The sequence below is a fragment of the Barbus barbus genome (genome assembly GCF_936440315.1).
Source record: "Barbus barbus genome assembly, chromosome: 15".
Lineage (NCBI taxonomy): Eukaryota > Metazoa > Chordata > Actinopteri > Cypriniformes > Cyprinidae > Barbus > Barbus barbus.
This window is the reverse complement of record NC_136743.1, coordinates 1396131-1413461: the sequence shown is the minus strand read 5'-3', so window position 1 is coordinate 1413461 and position 17331 is coordinate 1396131. Positions and strand designations below refer to the sequence as shown.

The 17331-nt window shown below is 41.3% G+C and overlaps 1 protein-coding gene across 1 annotated transcript in view; it reads right to left on the bottom strand.

The window, feature by feature from the left end:
- LOC306881195 (inositol-3-phosphate synthase 1-A-like) overlaps positions 1 to 13773 on the bottom strand; it is a 30334-nt gene extending 16561 nt beyond the window's left edge. The window contains exons 1-5 of the mRNA XM_079435144.1: positions 13281 to 13773; positions 12997 to 13120; positions 12661 to 12822; positions 8144 to 8273; positions 7865 to 8058 (exon numbers count right to left, since the gene is read on the bottom strand). Of these exons, the coding sequence (XP_079291270.1) occupies positions 7865 to 8058; positions 8144 to 8273; positions 12661 to 12822; positions 12997 to 13110 (600 nt within the window). The 5' untranslated portion in view covers positions 13111 to 13120; positions 13281 to 13773. The remainder of the gene's footprint in view (positions 1 to 7864; positions 8059 to 8143; positions 8274 to 12660; positions 12823 to 12996; positions 13121 to 13280) is intronic.
- Positions 13774 to 17331: the final 3558 nt, after the last annotated feature.

Genomic DNA, 17331 nt, shown 5'->3' with positions numbered 1-17331 from the left:
TTATGCATCCAAATCGCTTAGGAAAACAGAGCAGAACTACTCACAAATAGAAAAAGAACTTTACGCCGTTCTGTTTGGATGTAAACGATTTCACCAGTATCTATATGGGAGAGCATTCATTGTAGAATCGAACCTCAAACCTCTGGAGTCCATACTCAAGAAACCACTCTCTGCCACCCCACCCCACCACACCTACAGCACATGAGTCTGCAGCTGCAGAAATACGACTTCACGTTGATTCACAAACCAGGTAATGAAATACCTGTTGCCGACACACTGTCGAGGAAATCTGTTGCTTACCACAACGCATCGTAAACGAAGGAATGGAGGCACAAGTCCACGCCGTAGTCAGCAACTTACCTGTGTCAGACATCAAGCTTGCGGAGCTGCGTGAGGCGTCGAAACAGGACTCGCAGCCTTAAGACTGTTAATCCAAGCAGGAAGGCCAGAGACGTGACAAAGCTGCCCACCGCTGGTGATAGAATATTGGAATCACAGGGACGAGCTCTCGTTTGCCAACGGCATCTTGCCAAAAGGTGAAAAAATCATTATACCACGCAGTCTGAGACTTAGCATGCTAGAAAAGATACACACAGGCAACATGAGTGTGGAAAAAAGTAAGCAGCGAGCAAGGGATGTCCTATTCTGGCCGGGCATGAGCAAGCAAATAGAGGAAACTGTACAAACTGCCCCATCTGTCTTGCGCACCGTAACTCCAACCAACAAGAACCGATGATTGCACACCCAATTCCAAAGTGCCTATGGCAAGCGGTCGCTACTGACTTCTTCACATGGCAGGGCGAAAATTACATCATTGCTGTTGATTATTACAGCCGCTTCTTCGAGGTAGAAAAGCTACATTCGATTTCTGCAGCTGCCGTAATCCAAAAGCTCAAAGCAATGTTCGCAATACAGTTCATGGGAGTTCCATGCTTTTGCGAAAAAGTGGAACTTTGTGCACACAACAACAAGCCCATACTATGCCTAGAGTAATGGACTTGCGGAGAAAACAGTGCAAACGACAAAGCTGATATTGACAATAGCACGCGAAGAAGGAAAGGACCCATACCTGAGTATCTTGGAGCACAGAAATGCACCTGTTGATGGTTTTAAATCACCAGCTCAGCTTCTCTTGAGCAGACGGCTTCGCTCAATCAAACCCCCGTTACGGACAAACTTCTGCAACCACAGACATGCAAACTCGCTGCTGTACAACTCAAGAGAGAGCGATGCCAAGTAAACAAAAATCATACTATGACAGAGCTGCGAAACCACTTACCGCACTGAAACAAGGAGCCAATGTCTATTCACAGCAAGGTAATGGGCAATGGACACCTGCCGTCTTATCGCATGCCTTGGAGGACGGACGCTCTTACATCATCCGAAACCCGAAGGTCAGGAATATTGCCGGAACTGCAAACACCTAATGGATGTTAAGGGACAAAACATAACCGAGTCACCAACGCCTGTTTCTGACAGTGCCGTGAATTCCCAGGAAGCTGAGCAAAGTGTCACTACGGACTCAAATGCACACACACCTACATAATTGTGTGATTACCAGGTCAGGCCATAGAGTTAAGCAAACACAAATACTGGGTCTGTAAACTGTCATGAGCTTATGTCGTGTAAGTAAGTTTAATGAGCATGTTCATCACAAATGTGGCATATGCTTAAGGGATACAAAAAATAAAAAAAATAAAAGAAATCTCTTGAGATCAAAATAGGCAAACAGAGTGTGGAAGTCTGCAGCCTGAGGTTTATCTAGGTCAGGGGTGGCGAACTCCAGTCCTGGAGAGTTCAGCTCCAACCCTAATTAAAATTCACCTGCCTGTAGCTTCCAAGTAACCGTTCAGAACTTGATTAGCTTGTTCAGGTGTGATTGATTAGGGTTGAAGCAAAACTCTGCAGATCTAGGTGGATGTTGAAGTCTACATAACTAGGGGAGTACCATCCTCAGGAAAGGTTGAGAGCAGCACATCTAAATCATCCAAGAAGTGAAGTGACATTTGGCCAATTATGGTGTCCCATACTCAGAATTTGTGCTCTGCATTTAACCCATCTAAGTGCACACACACAGTAGTAAACACACACACCGTGAACACACACCCGGAGCAGTGGGCAGCCAATGCTGCGGCGCCCGGGGAGCAGTTGAGGTTTTCGGTGCCTTGCTTGAGGTTCTCACCTCAATCGTGGTATTGAGGGTGAAGAGAGCGCTGGTTATTCACTCCCCCCACCGACAATTCCTGCCAGACCTGAGACTCGAACCCGAGACCTTCGGGTTACAAGTCCGACTCTCTATCATTAGGCCACGACAAGAAGTTACCTTGTGGTCCTAGGGGTCGATAAACAACTACAAAATGGATTTTAAAAGGGTGGGTAATAGTGACTGAATGTGATTCAAAGGAGCTGTTAATACTCAGAGAAGGCAAAGGAATACATTTCCAATCATTAGAGATGAGCAGACCAGTACCTCCACCTCTTCCAGTCAGACGGGGAGTGTGGGAAAATGAGAAATAACCAGAAATTGCCAGAACCTACACAAAAATCACTTTATAAATCCCAGTCAGGGGAAGATATTGCGTACGTGCATCTCCACCCCGACTCCTCCCTGAAATCAGCATATATGGAGCTTACAACACCTAGTTTTACTATGCATAACTCATAATGCCATTTGTGCCATAAATTAATTTTTATTGCTATAAATAAACAAATAGCATTGTTATGTGTTAGAATAAATGTATTAAAATATTTATAAAAACAAAACTGTTTAAAATCAGGTAGCCTACATGTTTTAGAATAGAGTTGATCTCATTCTTTTACACTGGCCAAATAGTATATCAAGTGTTTTAAAGAATTAAAATTAAATGATGCAGTTTTGCTGATAAGGTGAACATCTTTTAGCTATTTTTAGTGGAAACAGATAGGCCTATATTTATGACTCGGCACCGATGGCACGTCACTGACAAAGTAGCTATTTTAAAAATGAAACGTGTAAATCTTACCGTTTCTTCAAGTTGTATCCTTCAAATGGTGGTATTTTTCATAATGTTGTGGAGATGCCTTCACACGACATTAACAGCTCCGTGCAGCTGCAGTTGTACAGTAAGATCATTAGACCTATTCACATAGACCGAACAATGGACCATTCAACCACCGAATCCAGCAGTGTCCACCATAATATCGAAGTAAGTGCGCATCATTGATCATTCTTCTCGCTAAAAAAAAAAAAAATTCTCATTACATGAGATCTGCAGCTTATTGTGCACCTATAGCACTCCTTGTTGTAATTAAAAGAGGAAAAGTGATCAAGGGCATCCATTACAAATATGTCTAAATTCATATGATTTTGGTTTAATTTTTGTGTAATGACTATGTAATTTCAGTGCTTATCTCCATTAATGAGAGTGGAATATTTAATGTACTAAATGTGTATATCGACATGAAAACAGTTTAAAATCGTTGTTTGCTTCATTAATTTTCCGTTTGCATTGAACTTTCAGCACTGAAACTTTGCAGATATTGTTTATGCTCAAACAGCAACATTACACACTAAGTTTTAAAAAGTGAAATTGCAATCAACCACCCCTTTAAATTAGCCTAATTCGTTTTGGCTTGTTTAGCAACTTATATTTTTCATTCTTGTTTTGTTCTGAAAACCGTTCAAAATAGCCTATAGGCTAGGTACTGTGTTTATTGTTTGTACATTATAACATTTCGCTTTATTTACAGGTGTTACTTATGAATGTAATAATGTAGTTTGTGCTTATCTGTGTTTAACCTAAGCTACAACGTAACATGCCTACATACCGATATCTAAATATGATTTTATAATTTTATGCTATATCTACAACATTACCCACCACTGGATGTATAATGAGTAGTAATAAACTACATTTTGGCATTTTATAATGCCTAGTCATATGTCTGTGGATATTTTGGTATCCACTCAAAAGTAACTCAAAAGTAGTGTAACGCATTACAATTCAGAAACAGTAATATTGTAATGAAACTAATTACTTTCATAAGACAGTAACTAGTAATATATCATGTATTATATTTTGGAAGTAACTTGCCCAACACTGCTTGCCGGTGTCCCTGCACGGTAGAGTCGATGGTCTTTACACTCTTCGGTCTTCACACGAGGGCTGCCGTGACCACTACCACGGTATACTAACGTTTTTTACACTCGTCTGACAAAACGGAAATTGAATTCAGCTGGACACACTTTACTGTTTATCACAACAAAGGGGCAAGCAAGCACACAACACTGATAAGGTATACCAAGGAGACCAAACGCGACTTCATGTGTGTGTGTGTATATATATATCTAATATTTGTAAAATATTTATTTCAAATACATATTCTAGAACATTTAAAACCATCCTAATTTATACATTTGCTCAATGCACAGGTATACAGGTATATGTCACACCCTAGTACTGTTGTTGTGACTATGACTGTTGTTGTTGTGTTTTCTCTCTCATTTGCCCGTGACCTAGTTTTTCCTGGTGTCTGATTGTGTCATTCTGTTCACCTGTGTTCCATTAATTATCCTCAATTGCCTCCCTGTTTTAGTTCAAGTCTGTTCAGTTTGTCATTGTCCAGTATTGTGAATGTTCCTAGGACTCTGAGGACTTTGATTTGTATTTGTGTAGTGATATGCCCTGTCTTCTGCCATCCTCTGAACCTCCTATCTGCCCCGAACTGTCTGCCCGGAAATATCTATCTGCCATGAACTGTCTGCCTGTCCTGAAGTGACCATGGAGGTCGTTCCCCTGTGGTTGGAAATCCCGGTGCTGGAATGGCCTTATGGTGTGTGTGGGCAGCACACACCGTTTCAAGCCCCCCTGATCATCCTGAACTCCCGCCCAGCCTCCCTCTCTCTGCACTAGTCCTCACCATTTACTGTGGGTCTGCCAGTCTCGTGGCTGGAGGATCCCTTGTCTCCGCCTCCGGCCTCTGAGTCCTGGACACTGCCTCGGCCCATCGACCCATGGCTCCTAGCTCCCTCCTCTCCGCCATGGCCCGTCAGTCCACCAGCTCCGCCGGGCTATCCTTGTCCCTCCGTCTCCGCCTTGGTCAGTTGTCGACCATCCACTCCACTCCTATGGCTGAGCCTCGTCCCTTCATCCCTCTGGCTCTGTCAGGCTCCTCCGTCCCTCCGGCTCCACCTTGGTCTTCTGTCGCTCCTGCTCCACCACGGCCTTCCGGATCCCCGCCTCCGCCTCGGTCACCGGAGCCATCAGCTCTGCCTTGGCCACCTGGATCATCCTCGTCGCCCTGGCTCATCGGCTCTCTGTCTCTGCTCTGCTGTTGTCGGTCGACCCTCTGGAGTCGTCAGCCCTTCCTCCACCATGTCTCCTCCCTCCCTCCTGCCTGTCGTGGATTTACCCTCTTGTGGATTAATTAAAGTTTATTTGACTAGATCATCTTATTCTTCGTGCACTTATTATTCACAGTAGCTTGACAATATTTACTGTTAACAATATTTTTTATATTTTCATATTTATATACTGTATTATATACAATATAATGTTTATTAAAAATTTAATATATATATAAAATATATAAATACAATATATTTTATATTAAAATTAAAATATGAATTAAAAAACACTGTTAACATTTTAAGGTCACAGTAAGGTCCCATTAGTTATGCTATTATGTTAAGTAATACATTAACATTAATTAACAATGAGCATTGTAAACAGTATTTATTAATCTTTGTTAACGTTAATTAATAAAAATACTGTTCATTGTAAACTCATGTCAGCTTAGGTCCATTAAATAATATGAATTTTTTATTTAAATAATGTATAAAATTGAATAATGTTGAACTAATTTATTAATCTGAGTTAACATCTGTTGTTATAACAACAAATAACAACAAAATATAACAAAAAAAATTTGTACTCATAGTATATATAGTTACAGAATATATATACGTTTCACAAATATTGCACAAAAATAGGCCCTATAAAAATTAGTTTTCAATAAACTACCAATGAAATGAGGTGCTTATGGTTCAGAAACTGATGTTCATAATTCAAAAGGTCAAACTAAATATTATATGAGTGCAGAACACGTTTCAGGTTACTCATGTAACCATGGTTCTCTGAGAATAGGGAACGAGAAACACAACAATGAACATGACACTGGCAGGTGGCAGCCAATGACGTCACAAAAGGTGTGGCCGAGATTATAAAAGGGCACCTGTGAAATACGTCATCCACTTCTTGTTTGAAGGAGACGTGCTGGAATTCCTGAAGCATGGCAAAGGGACACAGGGACTCGACTGGGAGAGAAAGGCGCTCGCATCCCCGTGTGAGGGGGAATGGCACAGCAAGCGTGACACCGGCCGGTCGTTCCTACCAATTACCTATTACATCCAACACACGGGAAGAAACCGGCTCAACACAGAGACTGTAAAATCTTGCAGAGTACTCACTCTTTGCTCACAGAAAATGCTTTGAGGTCCGCAACCCTCTTGATGGAAGTGAGCGTGGTCAGGAACGCTGTCTTAGCAGACAGGAATTTAAGCTCAACTGAATCCAGCGGCTCAAAGGGATCCTTCTGAAGGCCAGCCAGGACGGTAGAGAGATTCCAGGAGGGCACCGGGGTGGCCTAGGAGGATTTAACCTTCTGGCACCCCTCAGGAACCTGACGATGAGATTGTGCTTTCCCAGGGACCGGCCGTCCACTGCATCGTGATATGCTGCAATCGCAGCCACATACACTTTCAAGGTGGAGGGTGACAGCCTACGCTCCAATCTTTCTTGCAGGAAAGAAAGCACTACTCCAATCGTGCATCTTCGGGGGTCTTCTCGGCGAGAAGAACACCAGTTCACGAACAGACTCCACTTTAGTGCTCTAGAGCTCTAGTGCTTTAGAGCTCTAGCCTGATTGATGGTGCCTACCACTGCCGGTGGCAGACCACTCAAGTCTGCCGCGTCCCGTCTAGGAGCCACACGTGGAGGTTCCAAAGATCTGGGTGCAGGAGCTATACCGTGCTGTGCCCCTGAGAAAGGAGGTCCTTCCTCAGGGGGATGCGCCAGGGAGGGGCTGTTGCGAGGAGTGTGAGTTCCAGAAACCAGGTCCGGGTGAGCCAATATGGCGCAACCAGCAGGACTTGTTCCTCGTCCTCCCTGACTTTGCTCAGTGTCTGTGCAAGCAGGCTCACTGGGGAAATGCATACTTGCATAGAGCCCAAGCCCCGCTGTGTGCCAGTGCATCCGTGCCGAGGGAGGCCACTGTACAACAATAATTTTTTCATTCTTGTAAGGGGTAGGTTTAGGGTTGGGGTAGGTGTAGTCGTTAATAAAATAAAATACAATCTAATAGGTAGAAAATTAATTTCATTGCCCTTTTATACTCTTGGCCACACCAGTTGTGCCGTCATAGGCTGCCGCCTGCCAATGTTGTAATTTTCTGTATATGTCGTTTAAAACATAAAAAAAAAGAAAAGAAAAGAAAAAATGTTAATTGTCGTGTTTAGACTCATGCTTTAGACATCGGTCATGCTGAAGGCATTACCCATAGCACCCTAGGGGACGCAGCGTGAGTTCCCTTTCGAAAGGGAACAATACAATTTGTATACATTTTTTTAATAACATAACATTTTTTGTGAATATTATTCACTGTAACATCTAATAGTTGACTCTAAAGAAAATATGGTAAAAATTTACAATAAGGTTCCATTTGTTAACATTTGTTAACATGAACTAACACTGAAAATCATTCTAAAGCATTTACTTAATTAAATTAATTAACTAAAATTAATTTGAACATTTTAGTAATTTAGTTAACTAATGCTAATAATTAAAACCTTATTTAACATGCAGTGCAGCTGTGAATAGTACTTCACCTGTTCTGCTTTGTTTCCTCTGATGAGGTTGTCGGCCCGCTGCTCCTGGTTAGCAGCTATGAAATCTGGGATGTAGACGGAGGGTCTGGGTTTGAACTGGTTCATGTGTGGACGGAGCTTCTCCTGCAGACTCCAGTCCAGAACCTGAGCGCGCTCCATGGCTCTGCCGAGGTCCAGAGACGAGATATCCCAGCCTGTGTAGACGCAGGACACAGGGTTACTAATCACTGCACAACGACAAATAGGGACATCAGATCCATGAGAGCCTAATGTATTTACCATCAAAAATGACATCATTGGGATGCACCATCGGCAGCAGATCTCTGAAGGGAACGTAAACCTCTCCATCCGGTCCGGATCCCAGACACACCGTAGATGATTCCAGCAACGAGCCGTAGTAATTCGCTTTCTGAATAGAGGACATTACAAGCTGATTCCCAGCTGACAGGAAGCGCTCTCAGAACATTCTGGTAAGGTTCTCTGGACGTTATGAACAAACGTTCTTCCAGTGATGTTAATAGAATGTTTATGCAATGTTATCTGGTCTTTAACAATGTTCTCAAAATGATATCTCAAAAACGTTATTTATACATAGTTCATGCTGTTTTTTTTTTTTTTTTTACATTTTAGTTGGATGTTCATCTGTTTTTTTAAATGTCACTATTTTATCAAAACTTTCAGAGAATGTTTAAAAGTATCATTCCCATAATGATTGCAAAATAGTAAAACGGAACCTTCCCTTAACGTTCATATAACCAAGACGTTTTTAAGACATAAAAAACTAAAGAATTTGAAATAACAGAACATTCAGAAATGATGTTTTCATAACTTAATGGGAACATTATTAGAACATATTTCTGTTAGCTGGGTTATTTGGCTAAAAATTATGATTCTTCAGGGCACTGGTTTTCACCGGTTGGACAGCAGGGAAATCTATGCTAAATGAAAAAAGAGAGCCAATTTTCATATAATCATGCATAATCATGTAAAATAAATATGCTAATTAAATTTTTTTGTGCATTTTTACCGTTATTTTTTATTTATTTGCCTATAATAATAATAATAATAAATATAGCTGCAAGCAACAATTAAGGGTCCAAGAAGCAGAAGCAAGCAAGCATCAGATCAACTGAAGCAATGAGTAATTGAAGCCATTTTAAGGTAGTTTTAGTCAAAATGGCTGAAAAATCATAAATACAACCACTAGTAATATGATTTAATGGCTTATCACTTTTGACCAATAGGTGGCACTTATCAATCGATGTGGTGTGTTCTGTGTGAGGTGAGAATGGCACACACAAACATTTTGAGTACCGTCATGGCATGGTGCCGAAGACACATACCGAGTTTCGTAACGATACACCAATACGTTCGTAAAATATAGCATTTTATGACAAAATAAAAAATGGCCGACACCCAAAATGGCTGACATGGGATAATTGGAAAACTACTCAACTTTATTTCCAAAACTTTTTGCTAGCATGGTCTGAAGATGATCTGAGCCAATTTGACTGAAAATCAGCGTTATAATTAAATATTATTAATATTTTTTTTTATTATTAAATATAATAATCAGTATTATTAAAAATAGCGAAAAACTTGACCTTACAAATTTTACATTTTGGTGACCATGAGCCAAGGACTCAGAGGAAAAAAATATTTTCCTTCTAGACCTTACGGTTCAAACGTTTTTAGCATAAAACTAGTGACATTTTGGACAAGTGGTGGCGCTAGAGAGTTTGAGTTAGAGACTCCAAACTTGCTATGATTAATGGTGAGACTGTCCTCCATCTGTATGCCAAATTTTATAACTTTTCCACAAGAGGTTCTATGGGCTGCCATAGACTCAAGAGGGGAAGAAGAAGAAGAAGAAGAAGAAGAAGAAGAAGAAGAAGAAGAAGAAGAAGAAGAATTCGCACCTTCAGTGCTTGGCCCCTAATAATGTACAGCATTTTTTTTTACTCAAAAAGGAAAAAAAAAACCACAAAGAGAGTCTTGATCTGGTAGTCTTCCACTTATTCATAGCTGTAACAAAGGGAGGTGTGACAACAAAGTGGAGATCCACGTGCAGGCTTTATTCCATAAAGTGTAGTCAGAACAGGCAGGGTCAAACACCAGCAAACAAACACATCCAGGACAAAGGCAAAAAAGGAATCCGCAAGTCAGGCAATGGTCAGGGCAGGCAGCAAACAATCATAAACAAGGAAACAGTCCAGAGATCAAAACACGAAGGCAAGGAAACAGGGAAACTAGAAACACGGAAACTAGGAAACATGGAAGAGCTAATCAACATTCACCAGCAAAGAGAGAGTGTGTGTGCTATTCTTATAGTCCTACTAATATGAGGCAGCTGTGAACTGGTAATAAGTGCTGATGAGTCCGGGTAAAGGATTATGGAAAATGGAGTCCTGAGTGAGTGGCAAGGTACAGGATGGAGTGCCCTCTAGAGGAGCTCATGGGCACTCCAGCTGGTGATCGTGACAGAGCCCCCACCCTAACAGACCAGAGTCCCAGAAAGAGGTGGAGCAGAGGCAGAACAGGGGGAGGGGTGGAGGGCCAGGTCCATGAGGAAGGGGAGGAACAGGAGACTGAGGCACAGCCGGCGGAACAGGAAGACAAGGCGGAGCAGGGAGCCAGGGCGGAGCCGGCAGAGCAGGGAGTATCGAGGCACAGATCTGGGGAAGGGTAAAGAAATGTTTTTGCAGCATTGAAGGTCCCAATGAGCACAGTGGCCTCCATCATCCGTAAATGGAAGAAGTTTGGAACCACCAGGACTCCACCTAGAGCGGGCCACCCGGCCAAACTGAGTGATCGGGGGAGAACGGCCTTAGTCAGGGAGGTGACCAAGAACCCGATGGTCACTCTGAAAGAGCTTCAGTGTTTCTCTGTGGAGAGAGGAAAACCTTCCAGAAGAACAACCATCTTGGCAGCACTCCAACAATCAGGACTGTATGATAGAGTGGCCAGATGAAAGCCACTCATCAGTAAAAGGTACAAGACAAGGCCTAGAGTTTGCCAAAAGGCACCTGAAGGACTCTCAGACCATGAGAAACAAATTCCCTGGTCTGATGAAACAAAGATTGAACTCATGTCTGGAGGAAACCAGGCAACGCTTATCACCTGGCCAATACCATACCTATAGTGAAGCATGGTGGTGGCAGCATCATGCTGTGGGGAAGTTTTTCAGCGGCAGGAACTGAGAAATTGGTCAGGATTGAGGGAAAGATGAATGTAGCAATGTACAGAGACATCCTTGATGAAAACCTGCTCCAGAGGGCACGGGACCTCAAACTGGGGCGAAGGTTCATCTTCCAACAGGACAACGACCCTAAGCATACAGCCAAGATAATAAAGGAGTGGCTACGGGACAACTCTGTGAATTTCCTTGAGTGGCCCAGCCAGAGCCCAGACTTGAACCCGATTGAACATCTCTGGAGAGACCTGAAAATGGCTGTCCACCGACGCTCCACATCCAACCTGATGAAGCTTGAGAGGTCGTGCAAAGAAGAATGGGAGAAACTGCCCAAAAATAGGTGTGCCAAGCTTGTAGCATCATACTCGAAAAGACTTGAGGCTGTAATTGGTGCCAAGGGTGCTTCAACAAAGTATTGAGTCAAAGGCTGTGAATACTTATGTACATGTGATTTTTTATTTTTTTTATAAATTTGCAAAGATTTCAAACTTCTTTCACATTGTCATTATGGGGTATTGTCTGTAGAATTTTGAGGAAAATAATTTAATCCATTTTGGAATAAGGCTGTGACAACAAAATGTAGAAAAAGTGAAGCGTTGTAAATACTTTCCGGATGCATTGTATGTATGAATGGTGTTATTTATAAATGTTAAGGCCATTTCACACTGAGCGCGACGTCGAAAAGCGTGGAGAATGGCCTTCTGCTTAATTCACGCCTGCATGATAGGAAGGCGCCGACCAACAATTAATTTTTCCTCATGTATCTCCTACATGGTTTTAACAATGTCTGCTGCATAATATACAGCATTAAATTAAGATAAATAAAGTTTCTAGTTCCGAACGGAATTCGAACACGGGTCACATGGGATGCGGACCTGCTTAAAAAGAAAGCTAAAGACCGCAGCCTCTGTCATAAGTCAATATTGCGCCTCTTGAGATCAGGGGAGTGAGGTTAACCTGCACAGCACTTGTCAGCTGGCCTCTGTTACACTAGCATCAAGCTATGCTTCAAAACTGGTCATAATTAATATTTTGGTAACACTTAATAATAACTGCAATCTATGAATCATTAGTTAAGCATTAGTAAATAGTCAACTTTAAAAGCATTGTTCCAACCTTAAGCGTCATTAGTAAGCAGTTTATAAATACAGCTATAAATGTTTTGTTCTTGAGCATATCTATAATATTTAATAATTATATTTTCATACTTTATTAATGATCAATTTATAATTTCTAAATTATTATGTTATTTACAAACCAGTCATTTAGGAGTTGTCAGTGGTTCATAAGATCATTTAGAAAGTGTAAGTAAATGATTAATAAACTATTTAAATGTACATTTATAAATCTTATTTAGACACATGATAATAGTTGCTCAGTGTGTTAATAAACATATTCCTGCTGTAATTCATGATTAGGGCAGGTAGTTATATAAAACATTTAGTATCTATCTTTGTGAGCTCATCTAAAGTGAGGAATATTTATACCTTGTAAAGGAGATTTAAAGGCTCATTTATCTTCCAAATAGAAAAGCGGATTGAATGCAGCACCTGCTTATTATTCATAACATTGACACACTTAGCTAAAATCTAAGCCTCTGTACCTTCAGGCCGGTCTTGTTTTTCCAGGTCAGACCCAGTTTATTGGCCAGGACCGCAGCTGTGACCGTGGTGCCGTTATTTCCACCCCATCCCACCAGCATCACACCCAGCCTGGGCACCTTCCTCTCGGTGCGGAAGGTGAACTCGGTGTTGGAGGGCGTCACCTTATTAACATAAAACATGCAAAACACTTGTTTACCAGTAGCTGCATCATACGCAGCTACCCAAAGGAGGAAGTAAATGCAACTTTCTGATTCAGACTCTGAAATATAAAGTTGCATTGCCTTCAGCATTGCACAAAGCAGAAATGCATGAGTTTAAAGGGTTGAGAGACTCACAGTGAACGCGTCTCCATCTCTGCGCACAGAGGCAGTGTGGTAACAGTAACGCGACTCGATGTGTTTCTCAGTGTATTTCACATCGGCGCTGTTGATACGAACTTTCACAGGCATGATAAACAACCTGCAACAATGCATTTTAAGTCAAAAATACCGATGCAACATGCGTCTGTGGAACATGCAGTAGCGACAGCCTAAATACTAAAGTTGCATTTAATATATTACTGAATAATTTATAATATTATAATCTAACAGGCTATAAATAGTCTTCAGCATAGACATACCTTTAATGATATTCTCCGAGCAGAAGGAAAATGTAGGGTTATGCAAGGCTTTAGCTTTAAGATTTAATCTGAAAAGACAAAGTAATCTCTACTAGTTCCGTTTTGTCGTAACGTTAGGTTGTCGGTCACCTTCCGCGTCTCCGGTTCCGTCTGCCGGTCAGTCGTGCGCCGCTCTCACTTTATCCTGCAGAGGCGGAGTTACCGAAACCTCCTGTATTTTTCCACTCGTGAATGAAAATGCGACGATGGATGCTTCTGGAGTCTGCGTGACAAAAGCCGAACGATTCCGCGCGTGCGTCAATGGATATCAATCTGCGCAGCGTTTTCCTAAAGCATCGTAACCCATTGAAACCATGCAGCTACGATCCACTTAAGGTTACGATGCTTTTGGGAAACGCAGCAGATGCACATATATGAAATATTGCATTTGACGCAACAAGAAATGCAGCTGCTTGATTAAACTACATTGTGTGCACTAAACCCCGTCACATGCAATAAATAAATAAATACATATTTTTCATATATTTTAATAATATTTAATATATTTTATATTCATTTTTTTTAATAATATTCATTTCTCCGCAGCATTTGTCAAACTCATCAGAAGTGCAGAATTCCAATGCTTTGTTCAAAATAAATAGCCTTTTAATATCTTTTATATTTTTTTTGTATAGCAAAGCAAAATATTAGTAGATATTAATATTGAGAGGTGTAATAATCCCTGCAAATCTGGTGAAAACATAAATTTCTCAACAGCATTTGTAACCCAGTGCAAAAATTAAATGCATTATTTTTTAATGTCTTTAACACAAGATATCTGGTGATCCAGCCCTATAGGAGTCCTGTGAAGGATGAGTACAACACATTTCAAAGAAAAAAGTTTCCAACTCTGCAGAGTCATTTTGTAAGCACTTTTTTTTTTAAATAGTGGAAAGGTACCAAGTTAGAGAAGAACAATAGACTCTGCAGGGCATCAGAATGTTCTAGAAACTCAACTTTCCCACACAGACACTGGAAAAATACTGATAGTGTTGACCAGATAACGTTCTTCCGCTTCCTCTCAAGGCTGTTAGTATGTCACTGCTTTTGTAATTAAACATCACATCTGCTGTTTTATTAAAGATGCATGCATTTTTTAAAACTCTCCGCGTGCACTGACGGAATTTTCCGGCTTTTCAGTGTTTTATGGTGTGAGGCGCTACGCATCTTCTGGAAGAATGCATGGATCAAAAGGAAGACCAAGCAGAAACAAACGCGATTATCAAACGCTAAACAGCACATAATTCAAAACTGCCTAACGTTACCGAATGAAATGTCGAGCCTGTGAAGTTTTGGGTATGCTGAGAGAAGCGATCTATTCCATCTGCATCAACAACAAAACGCCATTTCCTCAGCTTTTTGTTCAAAATGGTGCTTTTTTCATAAAACGTAACGTTACCCACATTCAAGTGCTGCTTTAAAAAAAAAAATGCAATGAAGGTAGAATAAAACGGAAAGAACTGTTATCTGTTTGTTTGTTTAAGAGGCTCTGTTCTTTCTTTTTACATCTTTGACACAATCTGTATTGTTAAAAGTGCTATATAAATAAAGGTGACTTGACATGTTGCCTGTTCAGATATTCATACAACAAATATTCTGGGGATCATGAAAATTTTGTGAAAATTATAAAACAAAATGCTGGCAATAAAACAACAACAAAAAAACACTGGCAAGGAGAGAGTTGAGAGTTCAGACTTATATAATGCAAAACATTAACTTTTTCCATAGTGACATACAACAAGCATTTGGAGACATGAAGACATGAAAGAGCAAAAGTAACCTTGGTTCCCTGAGATATGAGGCTTGGGGAAACTCCTGTTTACTCTGTTACTGAAGTCTGATTAGTTCATGTTTCTGTAGCTGCACAAACCAATGGTGCTCGGGCCCGCCAGAAGGGGTGGAGCTGACCGCTATACAAGTTGGCTTGGAGCGCCATTTCATAAGAATCTTCGACTGAAGCGACAGTCATCGATTCGCGTTCAGCCTTATAGCATGGCAACCTCTGCAACGCTCCTTCCCTTATCTCAGGGAACCGAGGTTACGCAAGTAACCGGAGCATTCCCTATGGAACAGTAGTCTCAGCCTCAGACGTCACGCCCTCGGACCGCTAGCTAAACGTCTGATGCATATGGCACAAAAAAGTGGAAACACTTCAGGAGTTTTGAAGTCGTCATCGGATTGGTTGAATTCTACAGGATTTCCGGGAGACGTGTGTGTCGCGTTCTTCAACGTTCCACATGGAAACAAATATGCCATGACGCCAAACTCCCTCATGAAAGAAGAAATTCATTGTGTTTGCAACTGTAAAGACGAGCACTTACCAGGATCAACTAAACGCTAGATTTTCAAAAGTATGTGAAATATTAAAATTTGCGGCATATAACCTTTAAAATAAGTCTGAGAGTTTGCTCCACATACACTCCCAAAGCCCGCACTGGGTATAGTGGATTGAGACCCTGCTCACCATTCGCAGAGGGGAGTGCTAGAAGGGTAATGACTTTTTCTCTGAACGGGGTTGAGAACACTTTCAGCACATAGCCATGTCTCGGTTTGAGGACGACTCAACAGTTGTTAGGCCCAAACCCGAGACAGGAAGCACTGATTGACAGTGCTTGCAAGTCACCTACTCGCTTGACCGACGCTAAAGCCAAAAGGAGACCGGTCTTAAACGACATGGGCCGCAAGCCGGCCGACTGGAGTGGCTTAAAGGGAGGGCCCCTTAGGGCCCTAAGGACTAAAGGCAAGTCCCAAGTCAACACAGTGTGAGGACAAGGCAGGTTTAATCTCCAAGCTCCCCTCAAAAACTTAACAACCAGGTCGTTACTGCCTACTAATTGACCAGCCATGAGAGAATGATTCGCCGCGATGGCTGCCACATAAACTTTGAGTGTGGACAGGGTGCGACCCTTGTCCAACAGCTCTTGTAGAAAAGTTAGCACATGGGACACGTCAGAAGAGGACGGGTGCTGTGCACCAATCACTAAAGACTGACCACTTAAAGGTGTAAAGGAGTCTTGTAGATGGTGCACTAGCCTCTTCGTGGGGAGCTGCAAAGTCTCCCGTCGAGGAGCCAAACATGAAGGCTCCACAGCTCTGGCCCGGGGATGACAAATCATGCCCTTCGCTTGTGAGAGAAGGTCCTTCCTGACAGCAGCTGTATTGACTCTGGGAACTATGTTTGGTTCAGTGCTTAATTTGAGCCGGATCCTGTTTCGGAAAATGTATTTGTTGTTAAAGAGATGTCATTAACAAGTGCATTAGATCATGACAGTGCGTGAGTGCGTGCATGCATACAAGACAGAGAGAGCGCGGGTTTATTTGGATGTATTTGCAGGTCATGCATTGGTCCTCAACATATTTTTAAACAGTCAGCTTTAAGTTCAAAATTGCTCTCATTGATTGGTGCTTACTGCTTAACCCACTCTCTCTAAATGTGCAGTGTCATGTTTGGAGAGAGTGTAATAATACCAGAAATAATATCAAATCAAGTGAAATATTATATGTATAAACATTATAAACACTAAACTTAGCTATATGTTAGATCCCCTCACTCATTTAAATATAACGGTATTCAGAACAGAACAAGAATGAAAAAAAAAAAAATATATATATACAGTATATATTTTGTCATTATTTATTATATTCAGCAAAGTAAGCCAAAAGATTGAAGATTGAAGGGCGATTCTAACAAAACTATATTTTCTGCAAGCTTATTTTAAGATAAATTTAGATATATATATATTTTAAAAGGACACTTGGGAGACTCCAAAAGGACACCAAAGAAGTTCATATAATTGATACATTTGTGCACACTGACTAAGCACAGCAACATATACAAGACAAATCAAAACATTATGCTGAATGTGTGTGGAAACAACGTGAATGTACTGAAATATGTCTGTGCATGAACACAACATGATCTGTGCGTCAAGAGCGCTCAAACACGGTGTATCAGACTGCACGCGCTTACGACTCCTGTACATCACCGCAATCGTCTTTACCTTGATTGCAA